Source organism: Tyto alba, unplaced genomic scaffold (genome assembly GCF_018691265.1).
Source record: "Tyto alba isolate M040663 unplaced genomic scaffold, T.alba_DEE_v4.0 Super-Scaffold_22, whole genome shotgun sequence".
In the NCBI taxonomy this organism is placed as follows: Eukaryota; Metazoa; Chordata; class Aves; order Strigiformes; family Tytonidae; genus Tyto; species Tyto alba.
In genome coordinates, this window is record NW_024881296.1 from 34,119,005 (window position 1) to 34,146,237 (window position 27,233).

General features: G+C 40.6%; 1 protein-coding gene across 8 annotated transcripts in view; it reads right to left on the reverse strand.

Moving 5' to 3' along the window:
• Positions 1–1,245: 1,245 nt before the first annotated feature.
• Positions 1,246–27,233, reverse strand: part of TPD52L1 (TPD52 like 1) — a 60,267-nt gene continuing 34,279 nt past the window's right edge. For 3 of the 8 annotated variants that reach the window (XM_032998063.2, XM_042795798.1, XM_032998064.2), the window contains exons 4-8: positions 19,084–19,185; positions 12,684–12,698; positions 9,900–9,938; positions 7,156–7,216; positions 1,246–3,019 (exon numbers count right to left, since the gene is read on the reverse strand). In XM_032998063.2, coding sequence (XP_032853954.2) covers positions 2,888–3,019; positions 7,156–7,216; positions 9,900–9,938; positions 12,684–12,698; positions 19,084–19,185 — 349 coding nt within the window. In that variant the 3' untranslated portion in view covers positions 1,246–2,887. Of the gene's footprint in view, positions 3,020–7,155; positions 7,217–9,895; positions 9,939–12,683; positions 12,699–17,680; positions 17,686–18,287; positions 18,322–19,083; positions 19,186–27,233 lie in introns of those variants that run through there. The other 5 variants (XR_004407863.2, XM_009964638.3, XM_009964639.3 and 2 more) reach the window with 5 other exon arrangements.

Below are 27,233 nucleotides of genomic sequence, written 5' to 3' on the forward strand. Positions count from 1 at the left end.
AGAAGGCCGGGGTCTCATGGGAAAAGGTAGCCCTGCTGCTGTAATTCAGTGCTGGGAGGATTGCAGCATGCGGGGGAGTCCCACGCTGGAGCAGCTCGGGAAGGGTTGCAGCCGTGGGAGGGAATCCAGTCGGAGGAAGTTAGTGACCCATGACGGAGCAATGTGGGGAACGCTGCGGCCCGTGGGAGGAACTCATGTCGGAGAAAGTTTGTGGAGGACTGTCTCCTGTGAGAGGGGGACCACGATGGAGCAGGGGGTAACAAGTTTCGGACACTCCCCTCACCGAAGATGAAGAAAGTGTCAGCACTGACTGCACCCCCCATTCCCTGCCCCTGCGCCACTGGGGGAGGAGGTAGAGCTATCGGGAGCAGAGCTGAGCCCGGGAAGAAGGGAGGGGTGGGGGGAAGGTGTTCTTAAGATGTGGCAACACTTCTCACTGTCCTATTCTGTTATGTGTTGTTAGTGTCTGTGATAAATGTATGTTCTTTTTTTTCTTCCCCTAACGAGTCTGCCTTTTGCTCGTGATCATAAAAGGGGGATTTTCCCCCATCCCAGTCCTATCTTGAACCCCAAGCCCGGCTCTCTGTCCCTTCTCATTGCCGGAGGGGAAGGGAGAGAGAGCTGCTGCATTGTGGTTGGCTGCCAATCAGGCCCAAACCACGACAGCCAGTAACGTGTCTGGATTTATGTGGAGGAGAAGCTTACCTGGCCAGCCTACCTCCACAGTCATACTTGCAGAAGCTCTTTGAATTATGATCTTAATGGATGTAGATAAAAGCAATTTACTGCTTTCCCACAAACATTTTTCTATGTGTGTGTATGTGTGTGTGTATATATATATATATATATATACGTACATAAATATATAAATGAAGTCTAAGTTGGTGTCCTGTAGAAAGTGGCAGTTTGGGCTCCGCGTTTTAACCTCGGTTTGGCTGCTGGCCCTGCTCAAAAGAAAAACAATAGTTCCAGATCTAGAAGATGTTTTCTGCCATGCGTTTCACTTTTACTGAACGCGGTTCCATCATTTTTCTGCTTTGAATCTCAACAATTTCAGAACTTGTGCCACAGATTTCCATGGGGAATTTCAGGTCCAGAAGGGACCGAACAGGTTTTAAAAACTGTAGGCATGGCAAATTATGTTCTTAGGATTTACCTCGATACTCTGCAGTGATGGAGTGAGGCTTAGAGATGCACAGTAATACTGGTAAATACACAGAATTAAAAAGAAAACATGACAAAGTGTAAAAGAGTAAGAGAAATTTATTTTTAATAATAATAACTTAATTTACACAAGCTAAGTTGGCCATTAATATCTTTTTTATTTAAATAAATCCACATTTATGCACAAACCCATGTGAAATAAGCTAGCAAACTGTCACAATAAAACTACTAAAAAAATCTAATTAGATTTGCTTCCATGCTACAAATCACACTAAGGAGGCATTCGATCTAAATGTCCAAAGTTAACTTATGGCCAGTAGAACATTACGAAATGACTTCCAACCTTGTAAAAACTGTAACAAAAGCCACACAGGAAAAAGATCACTTAAAGCCAAGTTTTCTCACAAGATTTTAAGCAGTCTGTAACGTCAAACTCACTAGCACAGATTGGAAGCTTTGGCTTATGCTCAGAAAATGCATCCATTTTGAAAGTAGCCAGACTGTTTTCCATCCTGTTTACCGATAAAGTTGTGCTCCTCTCAGTCTGGTGAACGGAGTCATGCAGCACCCAGACTGACACGTGCTCACTAGACAGCAAGATAGTGTCACGAGTGTGCTGCTCTTTTCTTAGAAAAAAAAAAATGCTAAAAGGATGCAAGAAAACATGCTGAATCGAAGCTGAGAGATGACTGGCTCTTGGTGATTAAGCAGCTGCAATGCGGTTGGTGGAATTGCGTCCTGGAGCGAAGCATGACAGAATTTGACACCGAAAGTGAAGTTCCTACTCGTCCTGTGGATGGCAAGGTCCCGGGGTTTACACTAGCAGCTCTGAAATGCGGACTGAAGGCGTGGGCTTGCTAACCTATGGCATGTCTGAAGCCAGTTGTTGGTTTTGTATTCGGTCACTTAAGGCTGTATCTTGACTGAGGCTCAAAAATAAACCTTCCCTTATTTCTGAAGGGAAGATATGGAGGCATAAATATGAGAGGTTCCCTCTGTTCCACTTCCTTTTGTAATTAACTTACACTGTCCAGTCTTACCAAGCCACAGGGAGCAAGCTATTGAACGGATTTTTAAACTGAAGCTTCTCCACCTACAGTGTCCATCTTAAATCAGCAGCTGTGATCAGTTTCTGTATGAATAACCGGGTGTCTCTTCCTGTCCTCCTCAACTCTGGGTGGGGGGCAATGCCAGACTGTACCAGTGAAGGAGAAAAAACTGTTTGTGACAAGTGATTTAATTCTGTTAAGAAACAACTCATGTACAGACACTCCTGAGCAAAGGGCACCCGGTATGGCTGGTAGACAGCTGGTGTATGGACTGTTGCTGGCAGTAGAAACCTTTGCACAGCTCTAGGTCCATCTGTCTGATGTGGCACTGAGAGGGGAGTTGGAAACCAACAGCTAGAAAACAGCAAACTAACAGAAGTAAGAAACAGAGTCTGGAAGATTGTTGGAAGGAAGTTACATGAAAATTAAAACTACTTTGGTCACTTAACGTAGAGCATTTTAAGTCAACAACTTGCGGGTGGTTTCCTGATGACAGAACGGCCCATCTAAAATACAAATAGAACGAGGAAACATTTCTCCAGCACAAGGCCAGGGAGGCAATTTTCCACAGCTGGCAAAACATTGTTGCATGAGTTGGATAGCGAGGGAGGTCTAAAAATCACTGGCTAGGCAAGTCTCTGAAGAGGCAGGGGAGGCTCAGCAGGGCCTGCGGTCTAACACTGAAGCTCTTCTTCGCTCTCAGGGAGTCGGGTGCCAGCAAGAGAGCTCTGAGCGCTGGCGTGGGCTGTAGAGCTGAGAACTTCTTCAAAGCTGCCCCCTGTGTGGCTTGTCCCACCAACCTTGGTCTGAAAGAAGGCAAACAAAGAGAACAGCAAGTTCCCCTGCTCACCCTGTGTAGCGAGTCCCATTTGCATTGCACCCCGTGGCCGTGGGGGGCTGGGAACTGTTCAAAGCAGGCAGAGAACACGTAGGGTTGGGTTTTTCTTAGAACAGAAGCTATAAAACCAGTCAAATAAAGCAACCCCTTTCCTCCTTCAATTCCTAAACTCCTAGGTTGCAACCATAAAATCTGCCAGTGGCATTTATCATTCGCTTAAAGGCACCAGTCCCCAAGTAGATCCCAGGCAGGATCCTAACCAGTCCCTAAGTAGATCCCAGGCAGGATCCTAGATCCTACCAGTAAACTTAGTGCAGTTCTTCATATGAGTAGCTCACACAGGCTCCCCTGTTTTTTCCGGTTCTGCAGAAGCCGAATAAGAGATGGGTATTAAAACCAACTGGGTCACTTCCCTTTTCAGGTGGTCCATCCGCCAGCAGTGGTAGCACAGCTGCTCTCAAAACACCTAAATATTACTGGGATTTCAGACAGTAGATGGAATATAGTAACCAAAGAATAAAACAAGCAGACAGAACTTTATCTAAAGAATTGGAAATGGTCAAGACTAAGTAACAGAGACAGCTGTTTTGACTGGGTTTTCCTGGTAAGAGAACGTTCTTTTATGGCTTGGCTTGCTGATATGCCCACTTGAAGTTGAGTTAAGCCTGAAAATGGGGCAGAACTTTTTACTCCATCCCAGAACTACAGCAAGACTTAAAGACAAGCTGGCATTTTTTCCAGCCTGTCAGCCACTGTATGCTTAGGAAGATTATCTGAATTAAATCAATTTTGTGTCCTAGGTTTCCAAAGGGTTAATCCTACGTAATCCTTTGTACCATCAACTATCACAGGAGCTTGTCCAGCTTGAGAATAAAATAAAATGAGGTAGTACTAGGCTTGATATTTGCTCTGATAGTCTGAGTCACAGTTTTTGGAAGTTCCCATCTCAAGAGGTATCTGCATCCAGTCTAGTGGGCTGTGCTGACTTCCAGAAAGTTATCAGTCCATCACTGAATTTTGCAAACAGCAATACAAATACACATATTGTTAAATGTTAGTAGGTCCAAACTGGCAGTGAAAAGGCAGCCACTTTTATTTGCCAATTAAAGTTCTCAAAAGAAAACTGATTTGAACTGAACAGAGCGATTGTGGAAGTATTCCTGCACTCTTTCAAATGATTCAGATAAGGTGCATCTGAATTTGGACACCTTAAAATCAGAAACATAAATGCAGTTTCATTTTCTACTTGTTTTTCTGCTTACATCATTCTTGATTTCAGGTGGAAGAGTAAGTCAGTCACTTTACTGAATGCCTCTGGCCAGTACCCCGGTGTTTACGCAAACATTTCATTCATCAGTGTTCTGATTTTCAGAAAAGCTGAAGAGAGTTGGCCATCCAGGTCCTCTTGATTTCCAGGGGAAGCTGAACTAATATACTCTCTTAAGAAAGCTGAAACCCAAACTCCAAGAGTAAATAAAATCTAATTTGAAATCTGACTTCTAAATGTGTAAAATCAGAACATCAGTTTTGGCTCACTCCAGAGCGTTGTAGGACCACTGAAGATCTGTAGCTAACGTGGCTGGGGAGGGGGGTGGGTGATAAGGCTACTGCTGTTCTTTTTTCAGAAGCCTCTCTGGGAAGTTCTCCACTTTTTCAGACCGTAACAGGATCCTAGAATTGGAGAGACAGCCTATGATTTCTCACCACCCCCACGCCCACCACCGCTGCCTTCCAAATGTTGCAAGCCTTGCAACAGGGGCAGGGAAAAGCAAGAAGAGTGCTGAGACACTCCCAGCTGTCCACAGCTTATGTTGGTGGCACCCTAGGTCCATGACTCCACCTTCCTTTCCTCATTTACACAAAGAAATGAAAGAAAGAGAGTACAGAGAGAAAATATTTCAGAAAATGTCAGTGGGTTTGCCAATAAAGATGGACAATGAAGGTTTCATGGGATGTGGAAGATGACTTTAGACTCAAGACTTTTCGTTTTGTCCTGCTTAACTAAAGATTCTTTAAAAGATGATCTAGGAGCACCCTGAACATGACAGGCTAGAAGCTGGCAGGACAGTCTCCTCTGGAAGAATCCTCCGCTTAATCAAGCAGAGTAAGATCAGGCTCTTCAAGCAGATCACTTTGAGAAGAAATGATCTTCAGAGCTGTGCAGTTTGACTTGACTTCTCTTTCTGAATGACACGCTGAGGTGACTGGAAATAGACACGCCACCCCTGCTGCTGAGAGGACATCACTCACATTTGTCCTTTAACCCTCAAAGCAAAGCAAAAGGCTTTAAGCTGTCCCTCTCACAGGTTGGCAATAAGTGTAGGAGGAATGGATTTGTGGAGTCTAGAGTAGTCTAGAACCAAGCTTGGGATCTAGAGGTACTACTGAAAGCCCTGAGAGAAGGTTTAGTGACTAAATGGGTCCCAAAAGTGCTGCACTTCTCCAGTGTAGTTTCTTCTAACTTGTGAGTGATGAAAAATGCAAAGGAAAAAAAAAAAAAATCAATCCATTTCAGACCTCGGGTGTTCCAGTGAGCTGCATCCCTTATCTAAATGTGTAGAAGGAACAAAGAGATAAGCAAGCGATACACTTGACAGTGACAAACAGGAATTCAGACCTTCCAGGCTGATGCACACGACTGTATGAATGGTTCCTCCTTGAGTGTAGCATAAAAAGCATTTGCACCTACGGTGAAAAGAATGAATAGGAAGGTGTAGACAGGCACTGAGCTGGGGCTCTGCAAGCCTGTGTTCTGTTGTGGCTCCTCGTCTTCCTTGGGATGCTGCCTCTCACCTGTGAAACTGAGATGATGTTTCCTTCTCTGGCATGGTGCAATGGAGGTGACATTACCTTACACTAGCAAAACTTAAAGTTGTCAGAACAGCCCATCACTAAATAAATGTGAACATTCAAAACGTGAAAATGGTAGAGCAAATCTCCATTCTTTGATGGACATGGGTCTTTAGAAACATAAATCAAGCTCTCTGCTGCCTGCTTTCCTCAGACACTGACTGGAAAATTTTACCCACTATATGATTTCACAGTGGCGTGGAAAAGCCCTGTGCACCTGCTGCTTCAGTTCTAGCTGTAATTTGCATTTTCTGTAACAAGGAACGTCCTTCTGTCCCAAGTGGAAGGCCATTTTCTTGCTTTTTTAATGCTTTACAAGCTATAATACCCTTTGGCATTAACCTACTATTTTCAGTTCCCCCTAAAATGAGGGGTGATCAATTTGTCCCTTGCCCACTAACAGACTGTGCTTGGAATGCACTGGAATCTTCCTATCACAGCAAAGTAAAATGCCATTTCATGAGCACACCTGACTTTATCTGATGAAGAAGAACCATTAGGAGTCAAACCCTCCTGTTCCCCACCTTGAATGTGCCTCGCCATGCAGCAGAGATCAGCTCACTGCAAATTTGCCATGCTCTGTCCTGCTGAATAAGAGCCTTAACAAGTGCTGTTAGTGGTAACTGGTAGCTTTGTCATCAGATCTTCCTGTCCCACAGCAAATATGTCAATATAGTTTTGAAATTTTGAATTCAGACAAAACATTGGAATTTGAGAGGAAACACACCTGCATTAAAGAACGAGTAAGGGATCTTACTCATTTTACTCATCTACACCAGCTGAGTATGGAGCCACTTGGCGAGTACATCTCTAGCACTGAAGGGGGAGTAGCTCGGGGATGGCAGCTCACTCTGCAGGCACACGTCTCCATCTGGCAGGGCACTGCACAAGGCTCACGAGGCCACACTGCTTTCATAATCTGACCTTGCATCTCCCCATGGCTCTGCCTTGCACAGCATAATCAGCCGTGGTCACACCTCATGAGATGCTTCTGCTTTCCATTTTAGTATGACCATATTTTGGGCATTTCTGAGACCATTTGTTTACTTTGGCAGACAACAAGTAATTTCTTAGTAACAAAGCAGAGAGAGACTATTTCTCTGCACATTGCCTTCATTTTCCATTAGTGCTCTTGCAGTTCCATGAAATTCTTGATGGGACAGCGAATTCAAGCTGTCTCCTGTACCAATGATAGCGACAACTAAGCTGTTGCTTTAACAAGCGCAGCCGTGTAACTCGGAGTCCAACTTTTACCTTAAGGCTTGTAACAGTGGTCTCAACCTTCTCCTCAAACGACTTGAAAGTTGGAGAATTCCTAGGAGGAAAAGAAAGTTGAAGGAAAGAAGAGTCAGTTGCAATCATAATGGGGTAACTCCACAATTTGATCAGTTCTTACCAGGCAGCAAGGCTGATGATGGCTGGCTGGCAGCACAGGGCTACAGACTGGCAGGGAATGACCAGCCTCTTGTGCTCTGCCACTCAAACCCAATTACAGTAAGCAGATGAGTACAAATTTGCAAAAGCAGAACCTGCCTAGTAATTGAAATCAGTAACTGGCCTGCCTGTCCCTCTGGTAAATTTATCACGTTCTCAGAAGAACAATCGGGGAATGCTGACTGTAGTGCTGCATTTCTATGGCTTTATCCATTTGTGCTGTTGCTGTAATAAAATCAACATTTTTTTTTCAGCTGATGAGCAAGTTTATAATATACATAATTAAAAAGATGACAGTTTAATGTCCTGAAGCTAGGTTGAAGGAGATTAGAATTACATAGGAATTGGGTCCCAAATGCCTTTGAGGAATCCTGACCCACCCCGTTTGATGATTTTGTGTATCTTGCTGCTTTCAAAGACAAAGACTTTAGGGAGACTCTGTTCCAGGGGTGCCCCTATGACAAAGACGAGCTCTTCCCTGCCTTTCACTCCCTGTGGAACAGAAAACAACAATGGTTTTGGGAAAACTGTGAGTTGAACATATCTTAAAATAATTTTAAAAAAGGCAACAGCTGTGATTTTCCTTCTTAAAGCAAATCACATAGTTGGTTTGCTGGCTTGCCTGATAACCTTGTTTTTTCTTTCTCTCTCTTTCCTTCTTTCCTTCTGCCAAAACTTTAAACATAGCTTCTCTCTCATTTTAAATGCATTAAATTTTTTAAATCTCTTCCTGCAAACAGAACATACTGACCACAACCAATATCTGCCACATAATATTATGAATATAATATTGTCTGTTTTAAACTCAGTGTTTTGAAGTGAGAGTATGGTAACCCATAGAGATCTGTACTCAAGTTGCCCCTCAGTTGAGTTGCATAAGATGAATGTCTCTTCTCCCCTCTTCACAGCAGCTTCCCCACTGCTGACAGTCTCTGTCCCATGTAGAAAGATGACATGCTAGAAACAAGCAAGCTGGCGTGAGTATAAAAGCTTGTCTCCTCCTCCAGCAGTTCAACCAGCACAAAGGACTTGGGACAAATCTACAGAGGGTGAAGAGGACTTTCTTCCTGCTCTCTGCTCCTTGCTTGACAGCTGAGAGCTCAGTTACAGCATACTTTGTGCTTCGTTATTAGTGAAGACTCTGCAGCCAGAGACCGTTGTCCAGCAGGGTTCCTCTTGTACTTTCTTTACCACAAGAAACAAAGTGGTGACAGGATCTCTCTAAGCCCAGTGCAGTATAATGAAGCAGTTACTTAATTGAGTATTTAGTTCTTCAGCTTTTTTTTTTTTTTTTTTCACCTGTCTATTGTGGTTTATTCAGAAAGAGATTATAGAAACTACTACCACTGAAAGGGCAGTGGTAATTGCTAACAACCTGGCCACCAGGATGGACAAAACCCACTATATCTATTTGTTCCTACACGAAATAAAACATAACAGTGATACTCACTATATCTATTTGTTCCTACACGAAATAAAACGTAACAGTGATCTTTAACCATAACAGAAGGTACCTTCCCAGTGGAACAATGAGGCAGAACCACTTTACCCTGGCAGGCTCACCTGCGTCTGTGCCAGCCACAGGGAAGGGCAAACACATGCAGGAGCCTGCGCTTCATTCTGCGAAGTGATGAAGCCAACAGCTGCTACAATTTTAGTGTTCCTATTCATCACCTTTGCACATTCTGGGAACTTACCAGGAGCATGATGATGGCCTCTATTTGTGCAAATACATTTACATCATATCCCTCATCAGGCTAAGTTAAACTGGCCCTAATTTAAGGAAAGGGCAAAAGGAAGCCAGTTGGAAAAATAATGCAGATTTCATTTTGGTTTCTGTTAAACAGGGCAAGAGTCAACAGGAGAGAGAAATTGAGTTTTATGATTTGCATTTAACTCATAGATCACACCGGCGAACACTGGCCTTAAACTACCCACCTGCTGAAGTTGAATGAATTATCATCCCTCGTATAGTTAGGAGATTTGTTTTCCCCACACGCTTGGCAGGGAGTGGGGATATTCATATAGTTAGAGGCCAAGGGGTTAAAAAGAAAGCTGGATCCTAATTTTATTGAAAACAATCAGAGCTTTACTTGAACAGACATCAATATTTGGCTGCAGTCAAGTAAAGCATGATTACAGCCATTAAAATATGAAAGCACTCATATAAAATCCCTCCATAGGAGCATGATCCAAAGCCTGCTGGAGTGGAAAGCATCTCTGACGTTAATGGGCTTTGGATGATATTCTAGAGGGAACAAAACAACTGAATTTCAGATTCAGTAATACAAACCTGATGTCAATCAGCTACCCAAATACATCTCAGATCTGCTTCATTTACTCAAAGGCTTGTACAAGAGATTAAACAGTTAATACAATTAAAAGGAAAAAAACACAGATGGCCTGTCCTGCAGCCCTCACCTACACGAATAACCTTAATTGACTGAAGCGGGACTATTCATCCAACTAAAAACTGCAGGATCAGGATCAAAGTATGCAAATCCCCCCTCATTACAACGCTGCTGAACATCACCATGACAAACAGAATACGGGTAGCATATTACCTCATTGCAGGCATGCTTATAGAATGGCGAATGGAATAACTGTGGGATGAAAGCAAAAGAGAAGGAAAGTAAGCTGTAAAACCCAGTCTGCAACATAATTACAACTTTTTTTTTTTTTTTTTTTTAATTTTAAAAATATATATACATATTTTCAAGTGTGCTGGTACTATTCCTTTCCTGATGGCAACAGCTTATCAAACTCACCTGTGAATTCCAGCTCACTTTCAGCACTGAAGATCTTACCACCTCATTCTCATGTCAACTGATCAGCAATTTAATAGGACCCAAAAGAATGATGCAAAACAGCTTCTGGCAATATCCATTTAAATGACATAGACCCCTGCTACCTACGAAGACGTGTGGCAGAGGAACAGAGAGCTACCTCCCTGTTCCGCAGTGACAGATGATAAGCTCTGTGTTGGGGGAGTGCAGCATGCCTCGGGTTTGCCAACATAAACAGAGCTGGCTCAAGGCTGCAGGCAAGTGGGCAACTGCCTTTGCTGCATGTACAACGTATACAATCCAAATAGCCAGTGCCAGCCACCAATCTGTACAGACTCCTGCACAACAGGCTACTAAACAAGAGGTTTCTTCAACCAGAGAGGCAGCTCCCTCAGCTGCAGCAGCTGATGTCCCCATCTCTCTAGGGCATTTCACCTCTTCCATCACACCTCAACGTTACCAAGGGTAGAAAGCTGTTTTTCACAGCTCTTGTCCAGCTCTCTTTGCGACGCCTCCCTCCTCAGACTTCCCAGCAGCCAGAGTATTGGAAGGTTGGCAAGCAGAGGATGGAGCCTCTGCATCACTCAAAGATCCCCAGGTCACCCTGCACACCTTTAACCCTGCAGATGGCTGCCCACTCTAGCCGCTCGACTTACATCAACCACATTCTCCCACCGGAGCCACCAAAGCCAACTCTGCCATCAGAGCGTCACCCATTCCCCGCTGCTGCAAAGCATCGAGCCTGTTCTGAGTATGAATCTTTATTTGAAGTGTGAGAACTGTCCATAAGTACATTTAGAGCTGAACGTTATAAGTAAATTGTGCACTGCAAGAGTACGTACTGTTTCAAAAATACATGTGTGGCTACTTTCAGTGTTGACTGACAGCTGTAGCCTGGTCTGACTGAAAACAGTGAGAGCTTTACTTTAAGGGACACTAACATTTGGCTGAAATCAAGCCAAGCATGATTATAGCATTAGATATGAAAGCTCTCATATAAACAGCACATGTATTTGTTCTAAACTATATAAATTCAGAGCAGCACTGTGTGCATATGCACGTAAATTGTTTTGGTTTTTTTGTTTGTTTGTTTGTTTTTTTCTCCAGATTAAAGATTCAGAAAAGGGGTAGGGGGGAGGGTAGGAAGGAAAGAGCTATTTGGCATGCAGGTGGGACAGAGAGATTTTATACTAATTATTTGCTGTTGTATATATTTTAAGGCTTCTGCTAAGCTCAGACATACACAAACTGACAGCAGACAATGCAAATATTTCATGTTCAATTTCTTATACCCTTTTTAAGACTTAAGAAAGATCAGCCCAAATATTTCACAAGTACAGCAGATCTTTAAAAATCCTAGTTAAATGAAACAAGCATGTTTGCCATTTTAGTCTTGTAACACATGACAAACAGGCAAAAACAAGAGATTGGAAGTATTTCAGCATAGGCTGCTCCTCTTCTAATAGCAAAACATTCCAAATACAAAGGTTTAGGAAAGAAGATTACACTGTGGCAAATTAAATTTGCACAGCTGAGAGATGGCATGTGATACACAGTTTGAATACTGAATGCATGTTTTACAGAGTTCCTCTTGTAATTCCTCTAAAGAGGTAAGGATTACAGCAACAGTGACATCTTCTTTTACTAGAAGCCTAAAACGTTAAGATTTTTTAAAGACACACATCTGTAATAGTGATCAGTGCAGAGGCAGAGAACAGAGATCCTTCATGACAAAGGTTACTAAATACTACATTTTTGTTTAATGTCAAAATAAGATAGGAAGGTCAACCTATGCCCCATTCTGAAGCTTTCTCAGTGAAGTAAGAGTCCATATCAGGATCACTTCATATAACAGAGAAAAGGTTCTTGAGCTTTCCTGTGCACTGGTGATGCTCCAAGACCAGAGGGACTGCAGGGGACTCAGGGCTGTTCAGCCCCTCTGCGGGTGAAATGACATAAAGCCAGACTGCTTACAGAATCTTTGAGCACACGTAAAATTGTTTTATAATTCATCATATACTGGAGTGCTTTATAGCATCAATAAATTCAAGCTCTAAAGAACCCTCTTAATCATGTTAAGAACGTGGCCTACTACCGGAAATTTCCCCAGGACTCAAGACTTTTAAAGAGTCACTGAGTACACTTCATGACTAATATACTTTTGCCTTATTTAAAAGGAGGTAATTAAATACTCTATACAATCTTTATAAAATTCTGATGGCTGAACACAATTTTTAGTGTGCGTTTGTTTACAGTCCAACCTCTGACAGAGGAAGATGGTTGAGAGAATGGGATTACATATAAATAGGTTTTCCCAAGAGCAACATCTTTTGAATGTGTTCATTATTTGAATTCGAGACTAACCTACTCAACAGCACGGCAAACACTTAGACTAGTCCTTTCCTCATTACACTCACCATGCTGAGGCATTACAGTTTAAGTAGCAAATGTTTTTATATCCTACATAAGGATGTTGAAAGGAATGAGGTTACCGCATTATATTCCATAAAACAAATTCTGTCAAAAACAGAGGCAGTATTCAAGGAGAGTAATGTGTCTTACCCAATTGAATGCGATCTGTGGTGGATGCACAAGGAAAGAAAAGCAAGAGTTAAAAGCATTATGAAAATGTAACAAAAATATACATACATTTCTGTAGAATATCAAACTATCCAAGGAGAAAAAAAATCATTTGCATTCAAACCTTGATAATGGAATTCACACTAGAATGTGGATCAGTTCAGATTCCTTCAAAGAAAAAATTTTCACACACTCCTTCACTACACAGTCACCTATTCTGTGTGCAACAAAGAATGGAAGTTTTATCTGCTAAACTTTGTGTTCTCTTTATTAGATCGGATTTAAACAATGCTAACTGGTTTCCCTCCCAAAATCCTACCTTAATCTCATTAAAGTATAGGTGAACTGGAATTGTACATGTACATCAGCAGCAAATGTCTCTGTTCCCCCCTCTGGATTTCTTAATCATCTCTCAGTTGAGAAGAGTATGGAAAAAACAAGGGGCTTTTAATTCCTAAAATGACATTTTCAAAAATACTTCTTCCTTGTTGAAAACAATATTTGAAACACTTTGACACTGTTTTCCAGCTCACAAGAAACTTAATTAAGGCAGCAGAACTGGGAGAGGTGCACTGATATACAATATTCAAAGGATGTCATTAAGGTTCCAAAGTCAAGAAATGATGAGGCAGCCTCTCCTTCATCTGTGTGTATTGATGTAGTCTTTAATTACAGACCACTTCAAGGAAACACCTGCCTCATGCGGTGAGCCAGATAGATGGTGTACTCTTCCATACTTATTTTTCACATCCTTTTTCAATGTGTGGTGTGATGCATGATTTCCTGCACAATATTCATACCTTGCTCTGAAAAAAAGCATTGATTTTTTCAGGGTTATTTACAGGGCTCATCATCATGTATATTAGTGCTTCTCAAACATTCATGAATTTATCTTCACAACATACTTCTGCTTAGGCCAGCTTAAGTAATACTGTTGCCATACATAGTCTCCTTTTACTACCTGCTGACTCCTACTTAACAGCCACCCCCTTCTCCATGCTAATACAGATACTTGTGCAGCCATATGATCAAGAAAACTGTTACTGCAGAGCTCTAAAAACCAGCACAAATGAAGGGAGAGTGTCAGTAGAAATGAGAGAAAACAACTGCTTCACCCATCAGCAAAAGAAATGCTTATGAAATTACCTTCTGAAGCAAGACAGAATTACTATTTCTTTGATAGGGGATATATCAGAGACCCAGAGGTTTAAGAATGATATTTTTGGGTATGACAGATACAGTATTTTCAAGGAATTCAGCTCCCAATGAGTTCAGCAACAGTTTTAAGTGCCCAGAACATCCCTAGAGCAGAGAAATCCTGGAAATGCACAGTCAAAGGCTGTGCAAAAACTTCACCACCGCAACAAAAAACTCAAAAAGGCACAACAATAAAAGCACAGCAAAAATCAACTCCCACAGCACTAAAGCAGATGAATTATACTTAAGCCATCGCCAACAGATATTGGCCTAACCTGCTTCTAAAAACTTTCAATGAGAGAGATTTCACAGCCTTCAGAAATAATCTATGCCCCTGTTCAGCTGCTGTTGTGAGCCACTAGCCTAGCACTTGCAAGGCCCTTGCCTGCAAAGCTGGCTGGTTGGTACTTCCCATCTCTGCTTTTGATTTTTTTCCATCTGTCAATAAAGCACCTTACACTTCCCTACACTGAATTTTATTTTAACATTTAAAATAATTTTGAATTCTAATCCTGGTGTCTAAAGTGTTTGTATTCCCTCCCACTGCAGTCATCCAGGGTGTACCATGATACCATCATCTAAACCAGTAGTGAAAATGCTGAAGAATAACAGACTCAGGACAGATGCCTGCAAAATCCTGCATTACGGTGAGCTGCTGAGATCTATTATTTGAATATCATTTTCAACTCCCTATGCCCTCTTCTTGCTAAAGCAGTAACACCTAAGCTGTATTTCTCCAGTTCTGTGAACAGCATGGACAGCTTATCAAAATCAAGCTCTATCACATCTCCTGCCTCCCCTCTGTCCTCCATGACAGGTGCTGTCAGTTCAAGATAATCGTTCTTGACAAATGCTTTTATGTTTTTGCCATCACGTTATCTTCTAGACACTTAGAAAACAGAAGGTTAATGCATTCCCCCACTATCTGCTTTGTATTTCCCAGAACTCTCCTTGACCCTTTCCAGAGGGATGAACTTTGCCTTCCTCCACCCCCCCTGGGACCTCATATGCCTTCTGTGCCTATTCCCATCATCTCTGAAGGGTACATTCAACTGTCACATTCATGTCCCCAAGCTATCCCTCCCTGCAGTCTTCTGTCTCTCTCCACATGAGTCTTCCAACTCCTGGCAGGAACGAGCCAGTATATTACCTTCAATCATCTATCAGAGCTGGTTCATCCCAGGCACTGAATTTGAAAGGGGTCTGTGTGATCATGTAGTTAAAGAAAATGTACGAGACAGTTGAACGAAGGATGTATAAGCAGTATAACTGCTGACATCCTGATTTGCGTGCATGCCTTTGTTAGTGTGCATGTAGCAGTGTAGTGTATGTAGTTTGGTTGGTTGGTTGGTTGTTTTTTTTTTAAGCGAACCAGAAAAGCAGGAAGTCTTCCACTTGGTTTCACAACTTATTTCCAAAAAAGCCATCAGTAGGGCTGAAAGTCTTAGATCCACACAGACAGCTGCAGAGCAGTCCAGCAGTACTGTATGAAAAGATCCAGACTTTACCAATACGCAAAGGCACAAGGGATAAAGACCCTCAACTCTGTATCACGTCTGTGCTCTACGTGGCAAGATCCATGCTGAAATGTTACTGTAACCTCTACTGCTGAGAGATCTGAGCCCACGCTACCGCCCTATGAGGGACCTGGGATTCTCCTCTTCCTCTTTGCCTTCCTTCTCCACGTCAGAAAATGTTAAAGGAGACAATATGAGCTGGGGATGGAGAGGCTACAAAAAATCCTGATGGCATATCATCAATGACAAGAGCTATTCAGGAAGAATGTATTATTTTTACTGTATTACTAGTGCCTCTTTTCTGTCCTAAAGCAGAAGTATTTGTATACTATTTTTATAGGCATTTCTGGTATTTCTAGTAACATGATAATATTAAATAGAATGCATTACAACTGCAAAGAGACCTTACAAACCCTAATAATTACTCAAAAATTTAGAAATGTAAAATGTTAGTGATTATTCATGCACAAACTGAATTAGAAAGTTGCAACACTGGGAAGCTGGGGTGGGGATGAAAGAGAAGCGCAGCAGCTGCATGAAAAGCACTTTGTCCCAAAAGGGTGGCTTCTCTGTTTTAGCATTTTTCTTTCTTGTAGATTCCACGTTCTTGAATTCTAACACAGCAAAATAGCACATTCAGGGTAGTCTATCTGGCCTGTTGCTGATCTATGATATATTAGTAATATTCGTAGAGATAATACAAGGTGAAAATTAATACCCTGTATTTTCAGAACAGAAATATGTGCTTTGTGCGCTGCTCTGTACAGTTGACATAGCAGGCAACCTGGAAAACAGAATTTTGTTTCACAAAGAAGGCAGGCTTCAATATTTAGACTCAGGCTGACTATAAGCTGTTTCAAAATTACTGTGACCATAGGCAGGGGGTAAAGGCCAAACACACCAGACTGCTGAAAATACCAGGAATTATGATGATCGTCAGGATTTTAGAAATCAGTTTCAAGTGTCTGCTCTGAATGTAAGCAGAACACGGATTTGCATCTGGATGCCATTGGTGACCATCAGCCTTAATGCCTAACCAAGAGTATTAAGTCAGAGTGGGTGGTGATAATCCATATACTACACCCACCACGGACATAATATGATTTGGATTAGCAAAAAAGTAAGCAAACAATGAAACAAAAAACCGCATGCCTCTTTACAGTGTACTCCCCCAAACACGGCTGGAATTGGAGTAGCAGAGGGGAAGATTTTTAAAACCAGGTGATAAGGTTTACAGTGTGACTCCAACACACGACAGCATCTGCTCAAGTTGAGCCAAGACCTTAGGCCAGGTTTGTTGCTGAGGGAAGCATACTGACCACTACTCCAGGTCAGGATGGTCAGCAGATACAGAAGGCCCAAGTCATGCCATGCTTTATGTAGCTATGGGATACTGGCTGCACTGCTTGCTGCTTCATCATCAAGTATGAAAACTCTCCTAGCTGAGAACTTAATTGAAAACAATAAGCATCCACAAAAAATGGCAGTGCTGGTAGATCCCATTTTCCCGAAAAATTCCGAAGCAGGTTCAAGGCAATATTTTTGCTCAAAGAAAAGTACTAGAAATAAGCCTCTCACTTAATCAAAATGCTTTTGGACTCAGCCTTTGCTTTGTGGCTAAAGGGCTAATGGGATAAATACCACCCATTTGCTTTCCAAACACCAGTCAGAAGCAAGATCACCATGGGGGTGGGGGGTTGGTACTGATAGGTAGGACAAAGGAATTTGGTAGCAGTGATTAATTAAGGGAAACATTAAAGGAAAAACATGCTGTATTACAGTGAAGACGTTTCTGCCTTTGCAGTTCATCTCATACCCTATGCAAAGCACAAGCAGCAAGACCTGAGAAGTACTGAAATGTTAATCATCCTTCCCTCTATGATGAAGAGGCAGCGTTCAAGGTATTTGCACGCCAACTCTGGTCACTGCTGTAGGATCTAAAGCATGGAAGCAGCAACAGGACTTGTTCACTGAGCAGTGGGCTTGTCTTTGTTACAGGAGAAGTGTTAGAAAAGAACAAAAAATGAAACAGAGGATATGCTGGTGACACATGCAGCACAAGCATCTCATGCATTTCTCAGAAATACAGAATACAACTATAAATGCAGGGAAAGCAGTAAGAATAAACATGGGTAGGAAAAAGGCTTGTGAAAGCAACTCATGCAACTGGAGCCTCAGCCTGGAAAAGAGGGAACTGAAGTGAAATACAATAAAACCACAGGAAATAATGAGTGACAGGAAGGACAGCAGAAGGACTACACTCACTGTTTCTTGTAATAGAAGAGCCAGAAGGCATCAAAGGAAAGACCAGGGAGACTCAGAATAGGGAATGAATGAACGAACAAATAAACCACACACTTCTTTACAACATAATTATCTCTTCATCTGGGAAGGCATGAGGTATTATGAATGTCAAAAGCTCATACGAGTTAAAATGAATTTAAAGAAACAGAAAAATCATGAGGAAAAACCCTTCAAAGACATTTAAATGAAAGCTCAAACCTCTGTTTTAGAAAGTTTTCAGCTCTCAGATTGCTCAGTGCTAAAAAGTGTACTAGGAAAATGTAATTGCATGCCTCCTTATTCTTATATCCTTTTCTAGACATATACTATCTATGGATGTTTAACTGTATCGAGTCAAACAATTCTTAGTTCATGTTTGCACTCTGGTTGCAAGTCACTCACTGGATTTCCATTTTAAACTGCTATGTGGAAAAAGACACTGTAAAGCAAATCATACAGTGATGAAGATCTTCCATTTTCAGTTTCACCTAGAAAAACAGTAGTACTTCTGTAGAGGGTTTATTAAGATGTATGTAAAAGGTAGGTACGAAGGAAGGACTCAAAATTTCTTAAGATTCAGTATAAAAAGTGGAAAAAATAAGTTTTAGCTGCCAAGAACTATGCTTTAGCCGTTTGCAGTAAAAAAAAAAAAAAATTGAAATACTGTGAAATGGATTCACACAGTCCTTAAGGTTACCTCATACATTACAAAATGACCAAAGAAGTGAGTACATACCAGTCTCTCATTTATTAGAGACCTTAATTCTGCAGCTCAGTTATCTGTGTCCATTTATTTCATCACAAAAACAGTCAGCTCCCTCATACACCTGAGAAGTTCTGTAATCCTGCTACCAAGTCAAAAACCAAAGTGCTGTCTTCATTTATGCTGTCATTCTGAGGAACTTTAAGATCAATATTTTTAAAGATACAGCAACATATAAAGCTTGACATTTATGTTCCATTTAAATGACAGTTCTTCTCCTGACCTCAACTCCTGTTACTTTCATCATATCTTTTTTTATACATGTAACTGCAGAACAAAACTTTGCCTTTGTACATCTTGAAAAAGCTGATGAAAACCAGCCTGAAGTATTTTTTAAATTTTTTGTTCCATTTTACTTGTACACTTCCTTGACCTTGCAAAATTATTCCAAAAGGATTTAAAATTGCACTCTTTTTTTAAACCTGGGCTCACTCAAATAAGAATTATATCTTCATTCATCATTATCCCTTATTTTTGGTTGACACCATCAACGTTATAATATATTCTGAGTACAAACTACTTGAACCTCTAAAACACTAATGTAGAAGGAAAAGAAGAGCGGACAGATGACTTATACTTTCTGACCTCAAAATAAGACCACAGAAGCAGCAGAACCCTATACCTCATATCTCCGAACTTCTTGCTGATAGCAGTTCCTACATTGCTGATTGCTGCTGTTGCTTTTTGTCCTGCATGGCTCAGGGTCTCATGGGTTTTCTTGTAACTGGAAACAAAACAAAGAACAGAAACAGTGGTAAGTATTAAAAAAGAGAGACTAAAATTCCTTGCAATTAGTTCACTTTTCCCTTATTTTCACATCTTAAGTCCTATCCACTGAAAGGTTAAGAAACATAACAACTTTAGCACAAAACAATTTACAAAGATGCTCACTTCTGCACAGCTTCTTAAATGCAGTTTAATCCCAATACGAGCAAAATGCTCTCCAGAGCAATCCTTCACTGTGCCTCTCCCCTTTGCAGATAGCATGCCCTGAGTGGGTCAGGGCAAGATGTTTAAAAAGTAGAATACAGTGATTTGTTGAATACAATTTCTGTAAATTTACATCAGATAAGCATTCTAGCAGCAGACACTGACTCGGTAGCACAATCTGCTGTCTAAAGCACAGACAAGAATCAGGACATACACAAGTCTACTCACCCATGCATATACACATTAGGTATATTTAACCAGTACACTTCAAAATGACTTGTTGCTGTTTCAAATTAGACAAAATTGATCAAATCTGTTTCCATATGCTACAATTTTAGTTTTTAAAAAATTCTTTAAAGGAAGAAGGTTTGGGGAAAGACAGAGAAAGAAAGACGAAAAAATCTAGGCAGTGAATGCTTATTCTAAATAGCACTGAATCCTTTTAGAAGTCATCTGTTTCACATATAGCATACGCATTCCAACACAGAATCATCTTAATTTCCTGATCCTGAATATACGCTCTGACCCAAACTGACTCTTCAGTACAGTTAAGTTGCATCCTCAGAGTAATCAATAAGCTTTTCTACACAAACGCTTTTTTGCTGAGTAAAGTAACTCTGAGCATGTCAGAGGCCTCCTTCTGAGTAAATTATCTGATACTCCCAGTGATGCAGACAAGCTCAGAATTAGAAGTACTGACCCAGTAACAAAAGGAGAGCACATTATAATCAGTCTTGTATCCCGTGGTGTGCATTGGCAGACAAAAACTGAAGAAATGATCATGAAAAATTCAGAAATACAATTTCACTGCTTCTAACTCTCCTTTCAACGAATTTTCTAAGATTGTAAGTATGTACCAAAATACACTGGTGATTAATAAAAAAAAGTCCTACTGCCTAATTCCCGAAACAGAATATTTTCTTCTTACTTTTAGGTATATGAAAGCAATATAACTTTGTGGAAGCAGGCGGGGAAATAAGAGAAGATTAACATTTGCAGTATGGCACACCACATTTCACGCTGGGTCCTCTTAGCCTTAGCAATACCTATTGCTGAAAGTCCCCCGTTGAGGACTGTGTTTTACAAACCACAGGTTAGAAGGCAGATGCCAAGTAAAGCTCTATTCTTTTCAGACAACAGTCTATCAATAATTAATTTTTCTCAATACAAATACCTTGATTTTATGTTCCTAACACACAAAATATCTTACAGATTACTGACCTAACAAGTTCTAAAACTGCCAAGTGAAATGGCTCCTTCTATGAAGGTGCTTGTCTCTCTTCACTGACTAGAAAGACAGTCTACAGGGAGCAACTTAGACCAGGGTACCAAGTCTTTAGAAACCCAGAGTTAGTTAAGCTGAATCAATCACGTGAACAATGCTGAATGACAACAAGGGCTAAAACATTGCAACAGTGACAGAAGGAACACAAATTATAATTATAGAAAGGCAGGAACATTAGTTATGTCTGGTTTAGTTCTTCTGGCAGAATACAAAGAAGACCGAAAAAGATTGTTTTCACTGGGTCTCCTTTCTCCTCAGCTCTGCTGTCTGTGGGCACAGCAAGACTGCAATGCTTATTATTTCACTGAGGTCTTACTCTCTAGATTAACTAGTTTAATAGCTCTGTCAGTCTCTTGTTGCCTGTGGACAAACTCTCATATAAACTAGAGTGGGATGAAACCCTAAAATAGACATTAATGATACTTCAGTCAAATTATAATCATGTATCTTTTTGATAAGTGTTACCTATGGAAAAAAAAATCAAATATTCTAATGCCTGTGGGCTTATATATAGACAAATAGATATACAGGCATTTCTTAAAATGCTGACGTTATTGCATAAAAATCTTTAGCATTTTCCTAACAGAGAAGTTTCCTAAACCATTCAGCACAAGTGGAATTTTGCTGTTGACAAAGTCCAAGACTTGACTTCCAGGTCTAAAATGTCCTTGGTGGCAGAACTTATGTACAGGTTGATTGTACACAGTAAAATACTTTGCCGATATCCTTCTGAACTAATTTTTTGAAGAAGATACCTTGGAGTTAATTTTATTCATGGGTATATTTAGCTTCATGAAAAACGATCACCATGTCTTACCCTTTTGCTGCAGGTTCTTCACACCGTGTAAAACTGTTAAGAGAATGGTCCCAAATACCTCATGCAGCAAACGGACTCAGCTTTAATTGTGAACCATTAGAGTTCCCTATGTATTTCTGAACATTACACTGGTCAGAACACACCTTCAGAGAATTAGCTGAAATGACACTGATTTTGGCATTTCAAGTAATACTGTGTTTTCTCTGTAAATCCCATAAACCCAACTACCTCCCCACTAGCAAGGAAGACACAGAGACTGCATTTATGTTCCTAATGCTTTCGATGTTACATAACAGCATAAATGCAGCTAAGACTATTACGCAACTGGTCTCTCTTCAGCACCAACTTCAGCAAAAACGACCTTTGACATGAAGCCCTCCTTCTTTCCGCAAAGCTCGAGAAGAGCTTTAAGGAACATCAAAAAACAAAGGTTAAAATGCAGTGCAACACGCACTACCTGTCAGCAGGGACAAGAAACAGTAATTTGCATTTTATTAGAGCTCACTGATAGCTTAAAAATCAAGTCCCCCTCATCCCTGCCTCTCCACATTATGCATATCACTGCCTTCTTCATAAATAAATTATCTTTCCACAGAGCACAGTGCCTTCCTGTAGTTAGTTATGTTCTACATTGATATACAGCACAGTATTTTGGTTCAGATATTTTTATCACCACAGTTATGTTGTATTTACAGCATTCGTTTGCTACCTTGCCAAACACTGGTAACAATGATCTCTTCAACATATTCTCTCTGGCCTCTGGGAATCTGCTCAGTTGTATTAATAATCTGAGCAAGCAGTTTTCATAACCTCATGTAACACACACCATTTTGCAGCTTTGTTTTAATGCACTGCACAGCTAACATAATTTTGAGAAACCTTCAAGAGTAGAAATGAAGTCGGATACTCCACTGAAGACCTAGTAACATTTATTCATTGGAAAAAGTGCTGTGTGTATGGCTTAGGTCCTCCTAACACCACCAACTAACTGCTCCAACAGGCTAAATCATCTACAATACCTGCCCGCTCTCGTCCTCTGAGCAGCCACTGCGGTCAATTGTTCGGCAAGTACTGACCCCCCAGCTCATCAGGACAGGTGACAGCATCTCAGCAGGCAGTCAGCCATTGGCTCAAATAAGGTCAGTGACCCTGAACCTTAAGGCAGAAATGCTCCAGCAGAAACAAACTCAGAGAATTTAGGACATGGATATTCAAGAAATACCATCTTCTATCCAACCTGCAGCATGTATTTGTACACAAATACATCGTTAGGCTCTGTGCCTTTCTTACACTAATACAAAGTCAACCTGAGTTTAACAGCATTAAGCCAGATGTCCAGCACCATTGGTAAAAGTAGAAACAAGCTACTTGATTTATGCAGTTAGAGTAGGAATGCCTTCTCTGTTTTTGTGGCATCTAAACACACGCCATAGCATGGAAGAGTTGCTGGTAGTGGCTAACAAGGATCATATTCCATGCTTTTCACTTAGCACTTAACAGTAAATATTTATAACGTATTTCACAGACAAGAAGGATTAAACAAGTATGGTGTGGGAATTGCTGTCACAATAGTAAACTTATAAATAAAACTCACCTGGATCATTCTGAATATTACTTTTTTTTATATGACATTAACGGAAGAATTTCATCCATCAACTTCCAATTATAATTTGGTTTTTAAAATAGGATATTTATTTCTTTAACAAAAGGAATTGTTTATAAAACTGATTATTAGAAGTTATCATAAAATATGCTGATATTGCAATTATATTCTGATAATATGCCAAAAACATTCAAAAGAAGCTTTAAAGATAACTCACCTCTCCAGTACTGTAACATACTAATTAGGTAAAGTAGATTTGCAGCATATTTTGACTACATTTTGACCTGACTATTTCATATACTGCACTTAGGTTGTACTATTGTATGACAACCAGGTCTCACTAGCTGATTTTTATAGCCAGTGAAAGCAAATGAAAGAAGATACATGAAACACAACATGTGAAGGAAATAGTGCTTCATACAGAGTATAGTCAGGTAGCAGGCATAAAGAGAGTTCAGAGAACTAGGCGCTTAAATGACCAACATCATCTGCAGGATAAGACAGGATAATCATACTGCATGCTATCTGATCTCATCTCAACTCAGTACAGAATTGTGCTTCACGTGGCAGAGTTAAACCTATCCTTCCTTCATAGGTGCAGTACATGGACTGCTGACCGAAGTAGGCTACAAATATAATATGCACATTTTGCATGGCAAACTGCACATTCAACCTACTACAGTAAATTATGAAGAATTTAAATACTGCTTCTGTAAAATTAGTACATCTGCTAATTAGTACATCTTCATTCAGCATTGTGCCTCTCCATCTATGCTTGCTGGCAAACTTAATCCATCTGAGAAACCCTCTTCTGTGATAAAGCTTACATAAGATACTACAAAATGCAAACAATTAACAACAAAACCATACAGCAGAGCAGAGACTGGTAGCACAAGCCATGCCCCATGGAGCTTGCTTCTTTTTAGTTTTCAAGCCATTAGTCAGCTTAAGAATGACATTTCTGGAATCAGTGTAAAGCATCTGGGTTGCTGAGAAACTCTCAGCTAGAAAACTATTTTTCTGTTGATTTCCTGTGAAAAACAGGGCTCAGCATTAATTAAATTACACTAATGCTCACACTAGATAAATGCATATATGAACGGCAGATAACATGTATATAAAACATGCTCTAAGAGCATTCATATTGCCATGTTGCTCACAAATGAACTCAATGTGCCATGGGGTTGTTTGGTGGTTGTTGTTTTTTTTTTTCTTTTTTTTTTTTTTTTCAGTGCTCACCTTAAATTCATTCCAACTTCAAAACCAAACAACGACAGGTGTACTTTTTTAGACATTCTTCCCTTTGCCACGTATGTTAAGAATTTAATTGAAATTGTGCTGGCACTTGGATGGGTACGTATGCCTAAAACAGTCACAGGAATTATGCCCCAGGTAGTTCCTCTCTCACAGAGAGAGGGCGGGCAGAGCTGAGGGAACTGCGCCTCTGCAGGTTGCAGAGGACCCATCTGCAGCCAGAAATCTGTGCGTGGCACACAAAAGATGATTGTTGCATAGGCTGGAGCAAGTCACGGGTCAGGAAAGGTGACAGACAAAAGTGACAAATAGTCTGTGCTGTCCTGCACTGTAATCTTCAAAAACTTGGGAAAAAATGCAAATACAATTGTGTGAAAGGCACTATTTGTGCAATGCAGCACAAAATAGTGGAAAACCAAGTAGTTTTGACACAGCTAATCTCCAAGTAGAAAAGCCACAATATGTTGGCTTAAGCAGAGATGAGTTTAAGATATCCCAGGCTGAAACTTCATAGTTCATCACAACTTAAACTATGCTAGTAAAACACCATGGGCTCTGTACTGTACTAGATCAACAAAATTACGCAGATTAAACACATTCCAGCCTCCTTCTTCCTTTCTTCTCCTTCCTCCCTTTGCTTCCTCTCCCTTTCTTCTTTCTTTTCCTTTCCTTGCTCCCTTTCCCTTCCTTATTTCTCCTTCCTTTTGCTTCCTTTCTGTTTTTCCTTTTCCTTTCACTTCTCCCTTTCCTTTTCCTTTCCTTCCTTTTCCACTGATCCTTTCCTAGATATTTTTAATCCTGGTCATTTCAAAGAGTTCAATTCACGTTCAGGCCTCCCCTCCTCTCCCCACCTTGCAGTTAGATATACATATATACAGATAACTACAATATACATGTATATATTTTCTGGTGCTCAATGATAATTACAGGGGGCTTTTCCTGAGAAACTAACACTATATTAATTGGTCTAGAACAGATCACCCAACCTTGCTGGGGAACTTCCACTAGCTGAAGGTTTTGGTGTAAACAAGTGGATATACACCTTTCGAAAAGGGACAGTGAGAATAGACTAAGTTAACTTCTCAAAGTCCCTTCTCCGACCTTATTACTCCAACCTTCCAAATTCAAGGCCAGAGATACATGTGGAAAAGCAGCAAAAAAAAAAAAATATTTTTAAAGAAATCATGAACATTGCCTGATCTGACCCAAAGGACACAGTCAGTGGAAGTGAGAGGCTCCCTTCCACGCAGCACAGGCTTACACGCAGGTAATGTGCTTGCTAAAGAACACATGCAATTTCTTCACTTACACAACTGCTACATTTACTTGCAAATTTAGTGAAGAAAATGTCAAAAGGTGATTACACATTGCAATGAACAGAAACACCCACATTTCTTTTACTACCACGCATAACAAGTCTGTGTGTGGGAACACGGTATGCTGAATTCCTAAAAGTCACAGTAGGACTGTGCTTGTCCACAAATTATATCTGACTTCCTGAGAAAATTCTGAACCTCTGGAACACATTATTATATATTTAAAGTTATACTAATGAAGATTGCAGGTACCATAAATTGTAAGTCTCAAACACATGCAGCGCAACTATTGCTTTCTATTTTCTCATCACTCAGCAGAAATTTGAACTACAAAAAGTTAAGTTCTCACTCTTTGTGGAAACTCATACAATTGTCCTCAGGTTCCCTGTCAGCAGAACTAAGCTTGCTCACAGAGTTTTCAACCAGTCGTCAACTAAGAGATCTTTATTCTGTCTCTGGAGGGAAAAGCCAAGTCCATGTTGAATGCTCTTGTCCCAAATCTCAGGTAAGTATTACATGTAAAGAGCAGAGCAATATTGAAACCTTCCTAAAAAGGCTTCAAAAGACAGCCACCACCTGAGAAAGCCTCAGGCACTGCCTAGGACACATACTGTTCAGAGCTAACACCGACAATTTTCTTGATTTCAGACTCTAAATCATGAGACTTTCTACAACAAGGAACAATTTTTGTCTGTGAGGGCAAAAGATGAAAAGTCATTCTGAAAACAGCTTTGTGAGATTCCCATCCTAAATGGCAGTCTTGCATGGGTCCATTTTCCATGACACCAAAGGCCTCCCCATCTCCTGGCCAGAATCACTAAGTATATGGGCTTTGAGACATTTTACCTCATTTCACTACTATAGCACTCAAAAACAGAATGGGTTTTCTTTAAGTTTTTAGCTATTCTAATAATTTATTTGCCATGGTAGAACTGCTGCGTACAGTGGTCTGAACATCTGGACTACTGTTTTTTGGGGGGGTTAGCAGTAAAACCATAAGTTTTCATATGCCTAGAAGCTATCTCTGTACTTATACTACTATTCCATCTGTAGGTTGGAAGGTTACCCATTTAAAATAGAGGAGGCCTTTGCCTTCTAACAGTTGCTAACATTTCAATAAAGAATGACATAGGAGCCTCCGTGAAATATTAGGCTGGAGTGAGGTTACTGGTGGGTTATTTTACAGATATAACTGCTCCTTAGAAACTCAGCAATACCAAAATATCTCCTGAGAGGACAACACTATAATGTCCTACTGTTTTTTTCCAGAGAAGAAGAGCACCAAATTAAAAGCTGAGAGACAAAGCTGAGCATGGTTACAACATATATATTTAGCAAAGGCCAAGGTATCTTGTGGATTTATGTCCTTAGTGCTTCATGTGAGGGACTGGTGAGGAGGATAAATTAACCCTTGTAACCTTCTCCATATATAATACAATGCAATTCTGCAACTGCATTGAAGAATACTATTACTTGGGAACTTGAATGAAAAAAATGGGGCAACAGGAGTCTCAGGAAGTTCAACAAAGGGAAATGCAAAGTCCTGTAGTTTGGGATTAATAACCCC